General features: G+C 39.1%; 1 protein-coding gene across 6 annotated transcripts in view; it reads left to right on the plus strand.

The window, feature by feature from the left end:
* The window catches only part of LOC148017346 (uncharacterized), a 117,471-nt gene that overhangs the window by 40,123 nt on the left and 58,040 nt on the right, over positions 1 to 19,308 (plus strand). For 4 of the 6 annotated variants that reach the window (XM_087663426.1, XM_087663424.1, XM_087663427.1 and 1 more), the window contains one exon: positions 4,730 to 4,832. The exons of 1 other annotated variant lie outside the window; for it this stretch is intronic. In XM_087663426.1, the coding sequence (XP_087519552.1) occupies positions 4,764 to 4,832 (69 nt within the window). In that variant the 5' untranslated portion in view covers positions 4,730 to 4,763. Of the gene's footprint in view, positions 1 to 4,414; positions 4,492 to 4,729; positions 4,833 to 19,308 lie in introns of those variants that run through there. One more of the 6 variants, XM_087663425.1, reaches the window with a different exon arrangement.

Below are 19,308 nucleotides of genomic sequence, written 5' to 3' on the forward strand. Positions count from 1 at the left end.
AGTTTACAAAAAAGAAAAAAGGATATTTTTGGAGACTATAAGAGATTTGATCAATGAGGAAACTTGCATACAAACAACCCTTTATACTTTTGTAATATTTGATCTTAGTCTTTTAAGAGTGTGAAAAGCCCTTTTAAAAAGGTTTGCACAAGCAATGTGCGATTGTTCTCTACTGCGAGAGCTAGAGTGGTGTTATACTAGCTTTAGGAACCCCATTATCAATTAGCGGACATGATACATTGATGTATACTACCACTTCACCAAAGAGCAAGTTGAGCTAGACACCATCCATCTAGAGTTTGTACCTTCATTGGATAATTTTGTAGATATCTTGACCAAATTGGTCAACCATCCAATTCTTTAGTATCTTCTACCTAGGATCAGCTTGGGTGCACTCTTCCCTACTACTTCAGCTTGATGGGGAGAGGGGGTTCCTTCAGGCTTTCCCTTCCACTTTTAAAGGGGCGGCTTTCCTCTCTTAAAGGTGACATGATTTTGGTTTATTTTTTTCTTCATAGACAATTGTATTTTTGCATATTGTATCATCCTATTGTATTTTTGCATATTTTTTTCTTCATAGACAATTGTATTTTTGCATATTGTATCATCATCTACATCCTCTAGATGACTATGATTATAAAAGGGTGCTTGGGTAAGTGAACAATTCCCCTATGAGGGCACTCTCCAAGTGGCACCGTTGCATCACATTTTGCATGAGCATGACATCTTGCATCGCCTCTTGCATTACCACATGCATTGGCAATCTGCTCTTGTAAACGTGCATTTACTCCTTTTTGGTCGATGAGTGATCGACTGTAGATCACCCCATGATATATATTCTCCCCTTGAGGAGAGTACAATAGTTTTAGAGAGGCCTATTGATCATTTTTTTGGTACATGATAGTAGCTTATGTTGGCAACCCTTAGGAATATGAACATCGGTATAGTTAATTGTTTTTATTACATTTTTATTGTTTTGTTGAGTCGAGATAACATGGATAGATGTACTCACTTCTTTGTCTCATAGGCCATCTTGGCTTTTTAGAGATGTAAATACATCTTTCTTTCTTTCTTTCTTTTGTTGTCTCTGGTCAATCCAAATGGTATGACCAAGAACTCATAATGACCATAGCGAGTGCTAAAGGCTGTCTTTGAAATAACTTGGCCTTTGATCCAAACTTGATAGTAACCTTTTTTGAGAGGGCTTCCTCCAATGGAGTATCTCAAGGAGCGATGGCATGAAATGCAATTGTAAGCTTGTTTAATAATACTTCTCCAACTGTCCTTGCACACAAAAACAACAAACAAGCCTCTATTTTTGTTTATCTTCGTTCATTCTAGACGTGTGTTGATGCACAACCCTCCACTTGTAATTGTGCGCTGAAAACACAGCCTTTGCATTGTGCAAAAGCCTTCTCTTTAGATCCGTCCATTTTAGATCAGCCCTTCATTGCTTTGATACCATGTTAGGGTGTAGCGTTGCAGAAGCGGATGCATAGACTGATCATGAAAGCTGATCATAGAGAGAAAGAGATATAGAGAATACAAAATGAAGATTGCTGAACTCTGAATAAGATGGAGTAAAAAGGTACAAAGGGACTCTGCATGTATGCATGCAGCTAGAGATCCTCTCTCTTGAGTACAACTAATGTGTTTGACCACGAAGGTGGCATCACGTAATATAGGCAGAAATGGAGGAGAGAGAAGCTGCAAGCCGGCCAGCCAGAACTGGTCCGATTGGCTGCTGCAGTCAGCCAAGTTTGCCACCTAACATTCCCATTGCCTAGGCCTGCCCACTTGCTGCCTGAAACTGCCCAAAACTGCCCGCTTTGGCTGTCTAGCTTCTTGGTGACCAGTCTGGCCGCCCATCGAGGATATGACCTCTAACAAGAGTGAAACCAGCCTGCCTTCTTGGAGAGGGTGGTAATTCCCTAATCAAGTACTTAATTACAACAATCAACAAATAAACATAAATTGAAATGCACACTTTATCTTCAAAATTCTTGGAGAATGGACACCTTGGTGGCCCCAAAACTGGCTAAATCCAAAAGTCCTTTGCTCAATTAGCAAACAAATTGGGCAATTTGCCCTTAGATTTTCATCTAGGACTTGCTTTAATTGGATCCCAACTGGCCAAATGTTGCCCCAAATTTGCGATGGATGCCTTGGCATCTGAAATCCTTGTCAATACTACAAATTGCAGGTGTTGATTTTAGTGTATGATGCCTTCTAATGATGGCACAAGTCCTGAAGTGGTTGCTAAACTCTAATTTCTGTAGAAATTTAGGGTTATCGCAGAATTCCCTTTGTTGTCTACCAAATTTGGTTGAGATCTACTCCAAACGGGCGAGATAAGCTGAGATTTTGTGAGAATGGTTTGGAGAAGGTGAGGAGAGCTAGGATGAGAGAGAAATCTAATTTTTTTCGCGAGAGAAAACCCTGAAACCTGCATGTTGCTTGCTCCTGTATACATTTAATGCAGTCACCGACTACCAAGCATCCCCCAAAATGTTGTTGCCATCCCTTGGAAGGTGTCTCCTTGTTGTTGCTTGTCCTTGGAAGGCCTGAGATGGCTGTCGCTTTTGCAGCCAATTGTTGTTTCTTTGCTAAAAAATGATTAGCAGTCTTCTCTCTCTATCTCACCATGTGAAAATTGCCTAGATGGTTGAGACTTAGTCTCCCAAAACGTTTTCTCAATTTGCATGGGCATTTTTGCCAAGTGGCAATCTTCTAAACCCATTTTTCAGCATAATTTGGTAGAATTAAATAAATTTGAAAATTAATTTAAGCCTTTCTGACCTTGCCCAAAATTAAATGTGCCCATCCCTAATTAAATTGGCTAGGCCATTTGCAACTTGGAGTGGTCCCCAACCGCTGTTGACCCTTAGACTGACGCTAATTAATTAATGAATGCTAGTTTCTAGTATCACCATTGACACTTGTTGGCCAAACAACTGTCCAAGGATTAAAAATGACACCAATTGACCACCAAAACCAAGTTGACATAACGCATCACAACTTTTGCCTTTAATACCCACTGCATTCTCGGAGTCCTTGGCCTATTACCATGAAATAACCGCCATGTACATCACATGTGCTAAATAACCTTACACATTTGATTAATAACTTAATAAAATGTTATCAGCAAGATTAAAGCATCTTAAAATTTCATATCCCTATGACAAGAGGATGGTCAAGTTGATCAAGTCACCTTGTTTATGAATAAGCTTTCATAGTAAGTTATGTCACAACCCTAGTTACCCACCTTCTATGAATTTGAATGTCAACTAATGTGTTTTGCAAGATTGCTTGATTAGGTTCACTAGAAAACCCATTTGCCATATTCAAAGGAGGCCTTGTTGGCTTTTCCCACACAAAGGGGGAAGCAAGGAGGGTGGAAAGAACGACGAGACCCAATCGAGTAGTAAGGAGCAAAGTAATTGCTCTCTAGGATTGAAACCGGATGGGCTGGCAAAATGTCCCTAAGACAAATAGATACTATTAGCATTGTTGGAAGTCTAGTGGCTTTGATGATGAGTGGTGTCCTTCAAAGGCCAAGGGGAGTCCACCCAAGACGACTCGACCATCTTTCCCACTTGGAAACTTGAGCACATTTGGAGTGGGCACTTCTACCCCTCTCCACTGTTGGGAGGGGGTCATCCTCACACACTTGTGGCTTATCCATGCTAGTAGGGTATCCACATTGATTACCATGCTTGTTGGTTACATAGCTTAAAGGATTATCCCCTTAGTCTGCCTCTGTTACACCCAAGGGATTATTTGATCGGTCCGTCAACCCTCCCATGTCTTTGGTCCTTAGGTGCTCTTTATCTCCCTAGAAGAAAGATTGGATTCAAGGTTCGCTTCTTTTTTTGAGTTGCCATCTACATCTAGTGTGCAGCCAACTATGTACATGTGGGGAAGAGCGCCTAAAAACACTTTCATTGAGATTGAGTTGTGTGTGTTTTTTACTCTCATGTGATACTTATACTCCTTACTTATTGCAGTTTGAAACTGATCCCTACAGGGCCTAGCTTTTAATTGAAGCGGAGACTTGTATAGTTTAGCAGTTTCTATCTCAGTTGTCCCTTAATATAAAACTTTTAAACTACTTTGAAATTTATATTATATGTATGGAATTCTTTGCTGTCCAATAAAAACTTAGCAAAATAAGAGAATGGTACTAGATGCAAATGAGGTCAGCAGTTAGCAGCTTGCTTAATAAAAAACTTATGGCTTTATTAAATTTCTGATCATCTTGGTATTCGTCAAGTATTGATCTTCTCTCATAGTTCTAGTCCCATTGCTTTCTTTATATTAAACATGTCCAATTTTGAGTGATCTGGCTCAAGTATCATCGTACTTGAGAACTATCCTATGATAGTTAGATGATTTTGAGGTTTCCAATTTTTAGGTGAAATAACCGTATGACTGAGCATCCTTTGGGCTTACTTTGCTAGGAAAAATCTGATGAAATATCGATTTCCTAAGGTAAATCCTTGACTTGTGATTTGGAGTGTGAAGAAAATTGTTTCCAAGCTTCAAATAACCAAACATGTCAAGTGTTCTTGCTAGGAGAGCTTTGACTGTTTCGACAAGTCTTTTTGGTTCTATTAAGGATATTCTCTGGAACTTACTAATATATGTTGTTTCTAATGTGTAGAGGTCAATGTTTGTAAATTAGTAAGTTGTCGATTACTAACTTCTAATATTCATGTTCTTTTCTTAGATAATTATTGCCTTACACTCATGAATTGTACGAGATGATTGAAATTCGACATCAGAGCATTACAAGACGACGCCCCAAATACTCTAGGTCAACCAACCATGAGGTTTGTCTTCTTTTTATATTGATTTCCAAGTCTAACGAGTTTCTCTTGCTTTCTTATGTATAGATAATAAAATTATCTTGCTAGACAATGATGTTTGCTTTTTGTGCGTTAGACTCAACACTTCAACTTTGGAATTCCAATACCTTAAGTTCCTTCAAATTGCAATAATTCTCTATAAGTATAGACTTAGCTTTATAAAATATCATATATGATATAGAAACTTGTTCTATCTTGTATACATGTTGTATGCGCTGGGAAGAACGTGAGAATGACAATACTTTGAACTTAACCAACTCGATCAATTATCACCATGAAAATAAGAGAGAGAGAGAGAGAGAGAGAGAGAGAGAGAGAGAGAGAGAGAGAGGTGTTGACACTACGTTGACAGGGGAACCGGTCCCTCTTCTTTTACATGAATTTATTGAAACAAAACCACGGGCACCGAGTGCTTGAATCATATACAAAAGGGCTGGTTTGCTGTAATTTTGAAAATTAGTGTGTTGAAACCCTAATTTTTGCAAACTTCGAGTACCAAGCAGATTTTCTTCTTTAGTTAGATCAAGCTAAGTAGAAAGTGAAAGAGAGATTTCTAATTTATAGATATGGGGCTTGGGTGCTCAAAAGTGAAAAGTAGAGGCTACAAATAACAAGTGTTTGTTGAAAATGATAAGTGTAGGAACACTTGTCTCTTCAAAATGACACGTTTTATTCTAGATGCCATATGTCACTTTTGTAGAGAAAGAAACTTTCAATCTTTCTACTTTAAAAATTTCTCAAATGGTTAAGAATTTGAGATAGCTGCTGAAGATGAAATTGTTTCTTATGAAATTTCGGAGCCTTTGATGCAAATAGAATTCTCATTTGAGTAACTTTCAAAAATAGTAACCTCCTAAATTTTAAGAGTCACCAAATTTAGCTTTTGGAGAGCTTCATTATATAGGTCTACTAGTTCATGGTTTGTTTCTTTGGTTATGAGCATCTGGTTTTACTTTTTGAAACCACTCATTATATAGGCTTCTAGTCAATGTGACTATCTGAGTATAAAAGTCTTAGTTATTTGAGCTTTCTTGTTAATCTAACCGCTCGACTAAACTTTTAATTTCTCTTGGGCATATTGTCAATGACGATTGAAGTATAATTATAGAGCGTTTTGGCCATTGACCACCATTCAATAGAAAGATAAACATTTAATCATATTTTGAAATACTTAAATAATATAAATCACCTTTCAAAGTACATGAGCATCAAATTAATTTGGAATCATTGAGTCCATGTGTCTTCGTAACAATTGATATGCAAAAGGTTTGTTATATCACTTCCTCTTGAAATCTGTCTTGTTTTCAAGACATTGCTTAAAGTATTTTTGATTCTATAACTTTTTCATAAGTTGGTAGTATTTTTGGATAGTCTTTAAAATACTCTTCTGGTATCCACTTCGAATCTAAATGAGATGAAAACAGAGAAGAGAGGAGAGAGGTAAAGCACCCAAGAGTACACATATACATAAAAATAATGGAGACGTGAGATCATAGAGAGATAGGGTTGAAATCTTATTCTTATTCTTTTTTCTTTTTCACACAAAAGAACTTAGTCTACAATATGATAGAAAAGTAATATGAAAGTAACACAACGCATGTATACGCAGTCAGTAAGTGTGAATGTGCTAGGAAATAAGAGGTGGCACAATAACCAAGGATGGACTACATAGGTATAGCCTAGTTGTAGAATCATTGGTGTATCCTTAGTCACCTAATATGTAAGTGAATAATATCGTGCTACATCATTGAGGCACGCAGTGGATGCTAGCTCATGTAGAGCTTGACATCTTAACACTCCCCTTGGAGCTCAACATGAGCTCGTGAACTCTAAGCATAGTCATGAAGCCTTGAAGTTTCTCAGCTCCCAAGGCCTTCGTGAAAATGTCAGCTAGTTGATTCTCTATGTTGACATAAACCAAGTCAATATCACCTCCTAGAACCCGTTCTCGAATGAAATGATAATGGACCTCTATGTGTTTGGTCTGCGCATGATACATTGGGTTTCTAGCCAATTGAATGCTACTAAGTTTATCACAGTAGATGATAATCTTCTTATTCACCTATATCCCCGAATCACCAAGTAGCTTCCATAACCAAGCTACCTCATATGTTGCAATTGAAGTACCTCTGTACTAGATAAAGCAACTTTCGGCTATTTCTTGCTACTCCAAGTAACAACAACACTCCCAAAGGGAAATATAAAACCATTGGTAGATCTCTTGTTAGAAATACTACGAGCCTAATCTGCATCTGTGTAACTATACAACTCCAAGGTACATGTGCATTGTAGAATAAAGCTTAGTCCAATGTGTACTTGAGATAGCCCAATGTGCGCTACACTGCATGCAAATGTGGCTTTCGTGGAAGTTGCATAGACCAATTGTGTAGTTTAGGTCTGGCCTAGTAATCGTCAAATAGATAAGACTGCCGACAATCTTTCAATATATAGTGACATTCTTAATCAAGTCTCTCATGTGCACTAAGCTTAGCATTAACATCCAAAGGTATAGAAGTAGGCTTGCAATCAGCCACACTATACTTCTTCAACATATCCAATGCATACTCTGTCTGTGACAACCGTATACCCTCCAGAGTTCTGATGATCTCTATGCCGGGAAAATAGCACAACTCTCTCAAATTCTTCATTTCAAATTCAGCCTTGAGAAGGCCCTTCACATTGTCAATCTCTATCTCAGTATCATCCATAATGATCAAATCATCTACATATATAATAATGACCACAATACTTGCATCTCTCTCACATACATAGAGTGAGTGATCAGCTTGTGCTCTGCGAAATCCAATGCTGACAAGGTAATCTACAATCTTGTCATGCCATGCCCTAGGTGCTTGCTTTAGCCCCTATAAGGCCTTATGAAATCTGCATACATAATCTAAATGATTCTCATTCACGTAACTAGGTGGTTGTTGCACATAAACTTCCTCTTGCAATTCCTCTTACAAGAAGGCATTCTAAACATCTATTTGATGCATGGTGCAACCTTTTGATACAACCATTTCTATGACAGTCCTTATAGTGGCCATTTTAGCCACTGGAGCAAAGGTCTCCTCATAATCAATACCATGAGTCTACGCATATCCTTTGGCAACTAGCTGTGCCTTATAGCGCTCAATAGATCCATCTAACTTACGCTTGACCTTGTACACCCATTTATAGCCAATATCTTTTTTGCCTTCAGGTAAGGGCACTAACTCTCATGTGTCATTTTCCATAAGTGTGGCCATTTCTTCATCCATAGCACAATCCCAATGCTCATTATCCATTGCATCCTCAAAACAAGTGGGTTCCATATCTTGCACAACCTTAGCCATGTATGCATAGTGATGAGCTACATAGCTATCATATGTCAATCGCTGCGTTGGTTTTCTCACTCTACTTGACGTATATGGACTTGGATCACTATCAGGTGCCTTTCGCACACTAGGTGTTTTAATAGATAGAATCCCAAAATCCTCATCCAAAGCTCTGCTCAGAGGCCTCAGAGGCTTCTGAATCAGCATCAATATGAGAGAAATCTAATGATATATCTGTCACAATAGGTGAGTCCCCAACTTTTTCTTTATCTTTTTTTGGCATTTGTAAGGTATATGGTGGTGTAACTTCTGACCTCAATCTGCTACTCCAAGGTCTATCAACAGAACCATGACTAAGAGACTCTTGTGATCCACTCAATGTCTGTGATTGTTGACTTGTTTTATGTATAGACACACTCTCATACTCATAAAACCCAACTGCATTCTACACATTATTGTATCAGCTACTTATTTCATAAAAAACATCCCTACTAACTCTTAGCTCATGTGTAACAAGGTTATAACATCTATATCCCTTCTGCTTAAGAGAATATCTAATAAAGACATATTTTTTTGTTTTGGGATCCAATTTACTGCACAACTCATCAAGAATATGCACATAAATAATACATCCAAATACTTTTAGATGGGATAGATTTGGCTTTCTACTTCTAAACTTCTCTTTAGGTGTTGTATCATGTACAATAGCAATAGGTGTCGTGTTCATAATGTATACAGCAATAACAATTGCTTCAGTTCAATAGTAATGAGGCAAGTTTCTTTCTAAGATCAGTGCACGAGCCACCTCTACAATATGCATGTTTTTTTGCTTAGCAACTTCATTTTGTTGCCGAGTATATCTACATGTATACTACCTCTGCATATAAATTTTTTACAAAAAATTAGAAAACTCATTGGAGATATATTCTCCCCCTCCATTCAACCTTAGGCATTTAATATGCAACCTTGTTTCTTTCTCAACCAAAGCTGTAAAGCTTTTATAGTAAGTGAGCACACTTTTCTCATGCATAAAGTAAACCCATACTTGCAAGTATGAAAATCAATGAAGGAAACATAATACGTGCAACCACTCAAAGTTGCAGTCTTTGTAGGACTCCACAGAATATAATGTATCAATTCAAGTAGCTTCTTGCATACATGCTTTTCATGTGGAAAGGCGTGCCTTGCTTGTTTTTCAAGTTAACATGTTTCTCAACCAAAGCTGTAAAGCTTTTCTAGTGAGTGAATACACTTTTCTCATGCATAAAGTAAACCCATACTTACAAGTATGATAATCAATGAAGGAAACATAATACGTGCAACCACTCAAAGTTGGAGTCTTTGTAGGACTCCACAGAATATAATGTATCAATTCAAGTAGCTTCTTGCATACATGCTTTTCATGTGAAAAAGCGTGCCTTGCTTGTTTTTCAAGTTAACATGTTTCACATACTTTGTGCATCCTATCAACTCTAAACTTAGGCAAGCCATTCATGATCTGCTTTGGTTACATGCCTTTTAGCTGTTGCACATTCATATGACCAATTTTCTTATGCCAAATTTTAATAGTAGCCACAACACTTGAGCCTTGTGCAAACATGGCAACATGCATTTCAGGTAGACTTACATCAAGAGTAAACAATGTGTTAGTACGTTTTCCTTTTGCAATCAATCTACAATCCTTTTTTAGATCTTTTACATAACAACCGTCAAATGCAAATTGAAACTATAATCCCTGTTCTACCAACCAAGGTCCAACAGAAATCAAGTTTTTGTAATATTTGATACATGCAGCACATGAGCCGAGTACTTAGTTTTGCTATCCTGTATACTCAAAGGAACATTTTCAACATGAGTAATGGGATGAGCTATTATTCCGTATCTTCACATAGCCCAGAGACTTTGGACTAAACCACTCTCCATGAGAATTCATACAGTTATAGGCACTTGAATCTACATAGCATACATCATTCTTTGATGAAGCCCATCATGCTATCTGCGACATTGATAGACAACCAATATATAACTTTACTTTGTGTTTGCTCCCAATCTTTTTTAGCCTTTAACTATTTTGTAGTAGCATTTTGTGTAGGAACTTCAGGTGCTATTGCCATGTCTCCTTCAATGTAATTCCAAATACCCTTGCCCTTCAAAAAATTTGTCATTCTGAACTTCAACGCAAAATAATTTTTATTAAGCTTCTCGCTGATGATTTGGTTGAAGTTGTTAGACATTTTGATAGAATAGAAAATCTTGCAAAAACCTACAATCTGGAACAAGCAAGCTGATATCAGGTGCACCACAACTAAACATGTAGCCTTTTTCACTGATTGCACAATAATAACTACAATTTGCAATTTGTATGCAAATGCCTTTTGTGTTTGCAACCCAGTAAATACTTGAAACCTTATAGATTTGAAATCTGTAACCTATGCATTTGTAAATAGCATACACAGTCAAAATTGTAATATACTTGGAAATTACTGTTGGGATCACTTGCAGGTCGAAAACAAAGGCCGAAATGACCTCAGATGCTAAAAATCACAATGGAAAAGCTCTATAGGGTTAGTTTGCAGTATATACATTGTTCTTCCTACTCACCAAGTTTCACCGCACTTGGAGATTGCAACCCTGCCAGCCTTAAGAGCATTCTGTGGCTATATCCCAAGGCAAATTGAGCAAGGTGGAAGAGTTTCTTACCTGTTGCTTGCTTCCTTACTTTAATACCTTCATTGCAGCCTTCAATTAAGCTCCGTGCAACTAGGAATGGCTTTGATACAATGAAAATAGACAAGAGGGGAGAGAGGTGAAGCACCCAAGAACACACACACACATATACAAAAATAATGGAGATGTTAGAATACAGAGAGAGAGGACTGAAATCTTTTTCCTCTTTTTGCTTCTTCTTCACACAAAAGAACTTAGTTTACAACATGATAAAAGAGTAATATGAAAGTATCACAATGTATGTACACACGGTCACTAAGTGTGAACCCGCTAGGAAAGAAGAGGTGGCATAATGTGCCATAACCAAGGATGTACTGCATGGGTATAGTCTAGCTGTAGAATCACTAGCGTATCCTCATGTTGATCACCTAACATGCCAGTGAATAATATCATGCCATATCATCAAGGCACATAGTGGATGCTAGCTTATGTAGAGCTTAACATCTCAACATGAAAGTAAGTTTTAAATTTCAAAAAGAATTTTCTAGAAATGTTTCTTTCTCATTTCTTGATCGTACGAGAGACTATTTGCTCTGGTTGAAGTATCTCCTTCAGGTGAATTCTCTATTACAGGTTCCAATGGTGGAGACTCTTTGTAAGGCTTCAAAAGATGAATATAAATAGCATTGTGAATTCTCGAATGCTCTGGAAGTTGTAACTTGTAACAAACATCATTAATCTTTTCGGTGACTTGAAATTGCCCATAATTTCTTATTGTGAGCTTAGTGACTTGGAATGAAGGTTTGTTAGAGCTTCTTAGACAAGCTTTGTCAAATTTCAGCCATATCCAATCTCCTTTTTGTAAAATCAAGTGCCTTCTATGGTTATCTGATGTTTTCTTTTGTTTTCCTAGAGATCTTTGGATAGCTCGTCTAACTTGGGCAAAAGTTGTATCCATATCATGCACGAACTCATGGGCATGAAATATCTCCTCTTTTGTTTTGAGAATAGGTAGTAAGAATAGTTTTCCATATATGATTTCAAATGATGCTTTACCTGTAGAAATATAAATTGTGTTGTTATAAGCATATTCTACAAAAAGTAAATACTTTTTCCATTGGTGGTTGGCTACATGGCAATAGCACTTCAACATATCCAATATTGTGAGATTGACTATCTCACTTTGATCATTTGTTTGAGAATGATAAGAAGAAGAAAAAGTAAGCTTTATACCCAAATTTTAAAAAAGAGCTCGCTAAAGAGACTAGTGGTTCGTGGATCTTTATCACCCATAATGGATTGTGGTAATCCATGATACTTAAAGATTCGTTGAATAAATATTCTGGCCTTATGTTGAGACTTGATAGTCTTATTGATTGGAATGAAATGAGCCTGTTTGCTAGATTTGTCAATAATAGTTTATATGCCATCATTGCCATTTGCTGATTTTAGCAAGCGAAAAATAAAATTCATAGCAATACTTTTCCAAGGTTGGCATGGAATTGGTAATGGTTGCAAAAGCCTTGTATGCTTTTGGTAATCAAACTTAGTCTTTTGGCATACAAGACATTCTTTGATAAATTGTTTAATGTCTCATCAAAGACTTGGCTAAAAAAAATACATTTTAAGTGTCTTGGTTGTGGCAAAAAAACCACGATGAGCCATGTAAGGAGCCGCATGACATCCTTTTATTACTTTAGGCATGAAAGCTTTAGTAACGCATAACTTATTCGCCATGTAGTCCACACACATACGCCAAGATCCATCTTTTTTTTTGCACTAAGAGAACTGGAGAGCAAAAAAGTAAGGAATTGGGTCTTATTAGACTCTTCTCCAAGAGCTTATTTGACTTGCTTCATAATCTCTTTTTGTTGTGTTGGACTCACACGATAGGGTGGCCTATTTGGTGGTGAGTTTCTAGGAATGAGATCAATGTGATGATCTTTCGGCCTCTCTAGTGGTAACTCGTCAGGTAAAGTATTTGCAAAACAATCTTTATACTCCTTTAAGAAACTTATTCAGTCCTCGTTGATGGACTCTTTGTTAGAATCTTTGATAAAAATTAAGTACGAGGAAATAGGCTTTTTCATTGCTTTACAAATTTGTACATGGAATAAGATGGGAAGAGAGTTTTCTTCCACTCCCACATCAAAAGATACATCAAAATATACTCTTTTAACCCTTGAAAGAGAATCTAAACTTATCTTGATTTCAATAAATGGTTGGATCTATTTTTCTATGCCAAGGTATTTCTAATACAACATCACAATGACCAAGATCTCCCATGATAAAACTCTCATGATCTACATAATCTCCTATCTCAATTCATAGTTTCCCAAGAAAGGAAGTAACTAATTCCTTGAAAAGCAACACTTGACATTTCTGGTGTTTCAAACCTCTCATTTGGTAGATGTAGAGCTTTGACAATCCGAGGATAGATAAATGATATGTAGCCCTTGTATCAAAATGAATGAGAATAGGTTGATTAGTAATCTTATCCCAAGCCATAAAAAGCTTTCTTTTCTATGACGGTGTTTCATTCTATTGCAAGGATTTCTTAGATACAACATGTGATTGAGGTGTCTTTTAGGGTTGGGTTTTCTTCTTTGCCTTATTAGGACATTGAACAACCATGTATCCTTTTTCTCCACAAGAGAAACATCGTCCTACTCATATATATTTTGCTAAGTGTTCATATGTTAGCTTCTTTTTGGATGGCAAAGGTGATGTACATCCATTCTTATGCTTTCGTTCTTGTTTATTTGACTTCTTTAGGTCAAACATCTTGGTTTTCTTTCTTTGTGGTTCTTTTGAGGCTTTACCAACCATCCATGGCATATACAATCCTTTAGCTTCTAAGGCCGCATCTTGGGCTGCTTCCAAAGTATTAGGCTTTGTCATCTTGACTACTTGCCGTACTATTAGATGTAATTTCGAGTTGATGCCCGACCTTGGGGTATGGCATCCCTTTGAGGGAACCCGCCGGGATCGGCGGTTTTAGCTGGTGAGAGTCTAACACTACCTGGACCACTGAACCGGGATGCTAGGTGCCTTACCACGCCCCTTCAATTGGGAGGAGTCTTCCAAGGACCTTGGTCCTGAAGGAAGTAGCGAAATCATAAGCTAGTGACACAGGGTTCTGCCTTTGAGTCTGATTAGGCAAGCTTTCTCATCTCCATATTGGAAGGAACTTCATTGAGAGATGTAAATTTAAAAGAAACAGCTGCAAACTTGTTGATGTATGTTTTAACGTTGTCTCCATGGCTTTGCTTCAGCTCATCCCATTCTTGTTGCACATCGACTTCAGAAGATGCAGGCTGAAACTTCTTGTTGAACATCTCCTTAAAATTCCAAGACTTCGGTTTTTTTCCCTCTTGAATAACTTTGAGCCACTAATTCAAAGTGACATCCTTCAGATGCATTTTAACCATTCTAATTTTTTATTTTTTTGTATAATCTTCACTACCAAAAGTAGCATCAAACTGTCTAGTAAAAGACATAGCTTTTTGAGAATCTCTCTTACCATAGAATATTGAAGTCTCTTTTAGCATTGTTTTTCTTTGCTAAAAGCATCTTTGGCGATTCAGCTACTATGCAAATAGCCAGTTCTTTGACTTTCTCCTTGCCTTTCTCCTTGGAGGGATTCTTGGGACAAGAGGAAGTAGCTTGTGTATGATGAAACTTTGAAGTCACTGCTTGGGTGGATCCTTGAATGATAGGTGATGTATTACCTTTCATAGACTTGATTGCATTAATAACATTGATACCTTTTATGTTGAGATAGGCCTTTGGAATCGTAATATATCATCTGTCTCAAGAGCCTTCTTGGTAAGAAAATCTTCAAAGATCTTTGCTTCAACCCGTACTTTAGTCATTCTCTCCATCAAAGCTTGAATTTCTAGATCGGCTTCCAGTTCCTTGAATCTTTATATCTTCTCATAATCAAAGAATCGTACAAATACAAAGTGTCGGGAGCCTTTTAGTTGTTCACCAAAATTCTATTCTTTGCCTCTTGACATGGTTAGAAAGTTGAGCCCAGAGATCGTCACCTAGAAAAGTTCTTGCAAAGAGGAAGTGCTTGCTCTGATACCAATGTAAGCGCTGGTAAGAATATGAGAATGACAATACTTTGAACTTAACTAACTTTAATTATCACCATGAAAATGAGAGAGAGAGAGAGAGAGAGAGAGAGAGAGAGAGAGAGAGAGAGAGAGAGGAGTTGACACCACGTTGAGAGGGGAGCTGATCCCTTCTCCTTTACAAGAATTTATTGAAAAAAAACCATGGGCACCAAGTGGCTAAACCATATACAAAGGGATGATTTGCTGCAATTTTGAAAATTAGGGTGTTGAAACCCTACTTTTTGTAAACTTTGAGTAGTAGGTTGATTTTCTTCTTTAGTTCTTGGATTAGATCAAGCTAAGGAGAAAGTGCTTCTTGGATGAGAGATAGATAGGAGAGTACAAAGCATATGGCTGAAATTTTAGTATGAGAACTTATTTCAAATGAAAAGGGAGATCTCTAATATGTAGATGTGGGGCTTGGGTATTCAAAAGTGAACAGTAGAGGTTATAAATGACAAATATTTATTAAAAATGACAAGTGTAGGAACACTTGTCTCTTCAAAATGACACATGTCCTATTCTAGATGCCACATGTCACTTTTGTAGAGAAAGAAGCTTCCAAACCTTCTACTTAAAAAATTTCTCAAACGGTTAAGAATTTGAGATAGCTATTGAAGATTGTTCCTTGTGAAATTTCGGAGCCTTTGATGTGAATAGAATTTCCATTTGAGCAACTTTCAAAAATAGTAATCTCCTAAGTTTTAGGAGTCACCAAATTTAGCTTTTGGAGAGCTTCATTATATAGGTTCACCATTTTGTGGTTTGTTTCTTTGATCATGAGCATTTGGTTTTACTTTTTGAAACCACTCATTATATGGTTCTAGTCAATGTGAATATTTGAGTGAAAAGTCTTAGTCATTTGAGCTTTCTAGTCAATCTGACAACTCAACTAAACTTTTAATTTCTCTTGGGGATCTTGTCAATGATGACCAAAGTATAATTATAGGGCGTTCTGGCCATTGACTATTCTTTTTTTTTCCCCAAGTAAAATGTGGTTGATTATATTACTCAAAAAAGCTGATTACAACGGAATGCTCATGCTCAATAGACTAGCTGGAGTTGATGCAAAGTCACCAATACATCATGTATACAAGCCTCTCAAGGCGGTTTGGGGGGGATGGGGGCAAGAAGCCATTGGGGGGAGGGGGGGGTATCGCCAACTGGGGCTGCCTGCCTGCATTACGAAAAACAGACCTTGGCCGCCCCAAGTGCGCATGAAGTGACCTCGGAGCTCTTGATGAGCCTTGGACTCGCCCTGCACTTGATCCCGTCGGCCACGGAGAGAGTGGATAATGGACGTCTAGAGCTCTACTAAGGTCGCATGTCCTGAAAGTCTCTCTTTGCTGAAAGCCTTCTAACACCACGCCTTCCAGATATGGCATCCAATAAGACTCCCTATGATCTCCCATACCTTCAAGCAGTCTGTTGTGGGCTCTAGTACTTGGCGGATGGGTAGAGCCTCCAAACCGACCACTGCGCACGACCCTTCCTCGATAATGAATATCGTGTCCTGCATTGTGGCCTCATATAGAAGGTGATGGCCCTGGCTGATTGCCTGCCAACAGAAAGCTCCCTATGAGATACATCCAAGGCTGGGTGCTATACGGCGAAGGATGCGGCATGCTTCTCTCCACACGAGCTGCGCCTCCTCACATGACCAAAGGCAGTGCTTTGGGGTTTCCTAAGGCTGCTGAGTGCAGCGTTTACAACCTCCCTCTTGCATCTGGGCAAGCCAACTTTTCACCGCCAAGCCTCCATGTGCCACTAGCCATAAGAAATACGACACGCTCCTCGGCCTCCAGCTATCCCATAGGCGGCGCCAGAAGGTTCGTCGGAAGGGCTCCGTGATGCTATGCTCCTTCTAGTGCCTGCTACGTGATGGCGCCCAGTCCATATCCTCCTGCATCAGTACATGTCCGCCAATCCTGGCAGTGTACTCTAGGACCCTGGGTGGATTCTTGGTGACCGCAGAGGCCGGCCATAGCTACTCTCCTAGATCCCACTGTAGCTCATCAAGTGGTCTGCGCTCCCAGATCCAAAGGCGCCACTCCCTAAGCTCCTTCCAAAAAACATAGGGGTCTTGTCGTCAAGTCTTCCCCTGAAGGCCCACCACCCGAAATCTCCTCCATGAAAGGACGGCAATCGCCTCATCTTGCTACTCTCTGTCAAGGGTCAGACGTCCCCTCTCCTGAACGACGAAGAAAGTCCCCTGTAGGGCGTGGCTCACTCTACTTGCTACCTGAAGGGGGATGCCTGCTAGTGAAAACCTAGCTGCCCATATCTCCCGGGCTCTATCGGCTCTCATATCGGGGGAGCAAGCCACTCCGGGGGTATTACTGCGTCTATCTCTCTTCTTCTCAACTCCACTCCTCTCTGGCAGCATGATTCTCGTTGCAACACCTCCTTGTCCGCCATCTTGTACACCTCTCGCCATATCCTGACGGTACGAGTCGGGCCGGCCTCCTATCCAGCCCACTGGATATGGGGGCGTCCCTTCTCGATCTTTGACTTGGGGGTTCCAGATTACCGGTTGACGGTCTATCTCCTCTTGGCAGCCTAGAGGGCTCTGGTTTAGGGCCTTACGAAGACCCTGCCACACGGAGTATAAGCTGCAAAGGAAAGGTGATCTGGGGGAGATGATTAGGGCTGACGTGAAGATTGATCTCAGGGATGGCCTCCACTCGCCGCCAAGCCTCAGTCTACAATCCTGAAGGCCCTCCTGCAATAAGACCCTCGAGACCGCGGACAACTAGCTTGCCCAAGAGGGCCATACTCTGATACTCTGGGTCTATGATCCCAAGTCCTTCCTCTGACCAATGTCGTATGATGGTTGCCCACGCTACCTTGGCCCTGGAATCCTTGGAACCATTAGACCCTGACCAAAGGAAATTCCGCACTAGGCGGCGAAGTTGCACTACGCAAGATGAGGAGAAGCACCAACATGAGGCGATGTACCATGCCGTCGCTAGGAGGACTTGGTTAACCACCAGGGCTCGCCTAGCTAGTGAGAGGTGAGCCGTTGTCGCAACGCGTAGGGTTAAAGGTCACCACATGGGTTTGGCAAGAGAAGAATGTATGGGGATTCAAGAGCTTTAGACTCTGGAGATGGTAGAGATAAGAGAAGGGTTGAAGGTTTCAAGCCAAGTTCTTGAAGATAAGAGACAGCACAGTGAAGGTAGATTTAGGGAGAGGAGTAGACGGAAGAGAAGGGGCTCAAAGAAATTGAAGACGTAGAAGAATACTCAAAAAAAGAATTAGAAAATGTAGAAGAATACTAACAGAGATGAAGCTTGTCAGCGTCTTTCAGCATTATAAGAAGATATAACTCTAACAGACAAAAACGTGTATAAAATAATATCTTTCTCTATGCTGCTCAGATCGCCAATCTGATGCTTCCATTGGCTCTGAAAGGGGAGTAAAATACCAATACACCTGACAGAATTTTGCCAGATCACTCATTCTTCATCTCCCCTCTTAGAGTGCTGTTCATTGCTTGAAAACAGCGATCGCGTGTCGCGCGATTTCGTCAATCTCTCTTTTTACATAAAATCCTCTCAAATTGGCTGAAAGCTACATGCTTTATTTTATATATCATTCTTATCTAGAAGTTGTCTATAGTTTTATGGATTTTTACAAGAGATAATATCTAGAATATCAAAAATTGGCAAAAAACTTGTCTAAAAAAATCTAATATTTTGAACCATGGACACTAGCACTAATCCTAAAGTGGCATTGGCTCTCTAAATCTAAAAGGAAGCCATACTCTAGATTTTTTTACATGGTATGCGCGTAGCGGCATGACATCCATCCCCTCCTAACTTGCACATCCTCTGGCATGTGCCAAAGTCTTACGGATTTGCTGTGTCAGAAGAAGTATCTTTTGCCATGTCAATGTCTTCATCTTCTGCCTCTTCTTCTTCCTCTATGTCTTCATGCACTTGAATTATATTCAAGTCTCCTAACTCATATGTTGAACTTTCTTTTCGTTTGAAGAGCTTGATTCTATTTCCAGCTACGGGTATCTTTATGGTGGTCCCATCCAATTCAGCCAATGAATATGTGGCATTGTCATGAATGACCTTTACCATATAGGGGCAAAACCAATGCTTTACCATCTTCCTAGAAGCATTGTATTGATTGTCTAGGCTGCTGTCATAGACAAGCACCCAATCATTTTCTTGAATTGCTCTTGGCCGAAGTCGATGTCACTTATCAAATCTTCTTTTGTTTTTTAGTCTTGCTGTCTTTAGCTTCTCAATAGCTACTTGAACATCTTCAAGCCTTCTTTCTAGCTGCCATATGGGCAAAGTCAGCAACTCTTCTCTACTGATG

Source organism: Lygodium microphyllum, chromosome 22 (genome assembly GCF_053477565.2).
Source record: "Lygodium microphyllum isolate KBCC chromosome 22, Lygodium_microphyllum_v1.1.10, whole genome shotgun sequence".
NCBI lineage: Eukaryota > Viridiplantae > Streptophyta > Polypodiopsida > Schizaeales > Lygodiaceae > Lygodium > Lygodium microphyllum.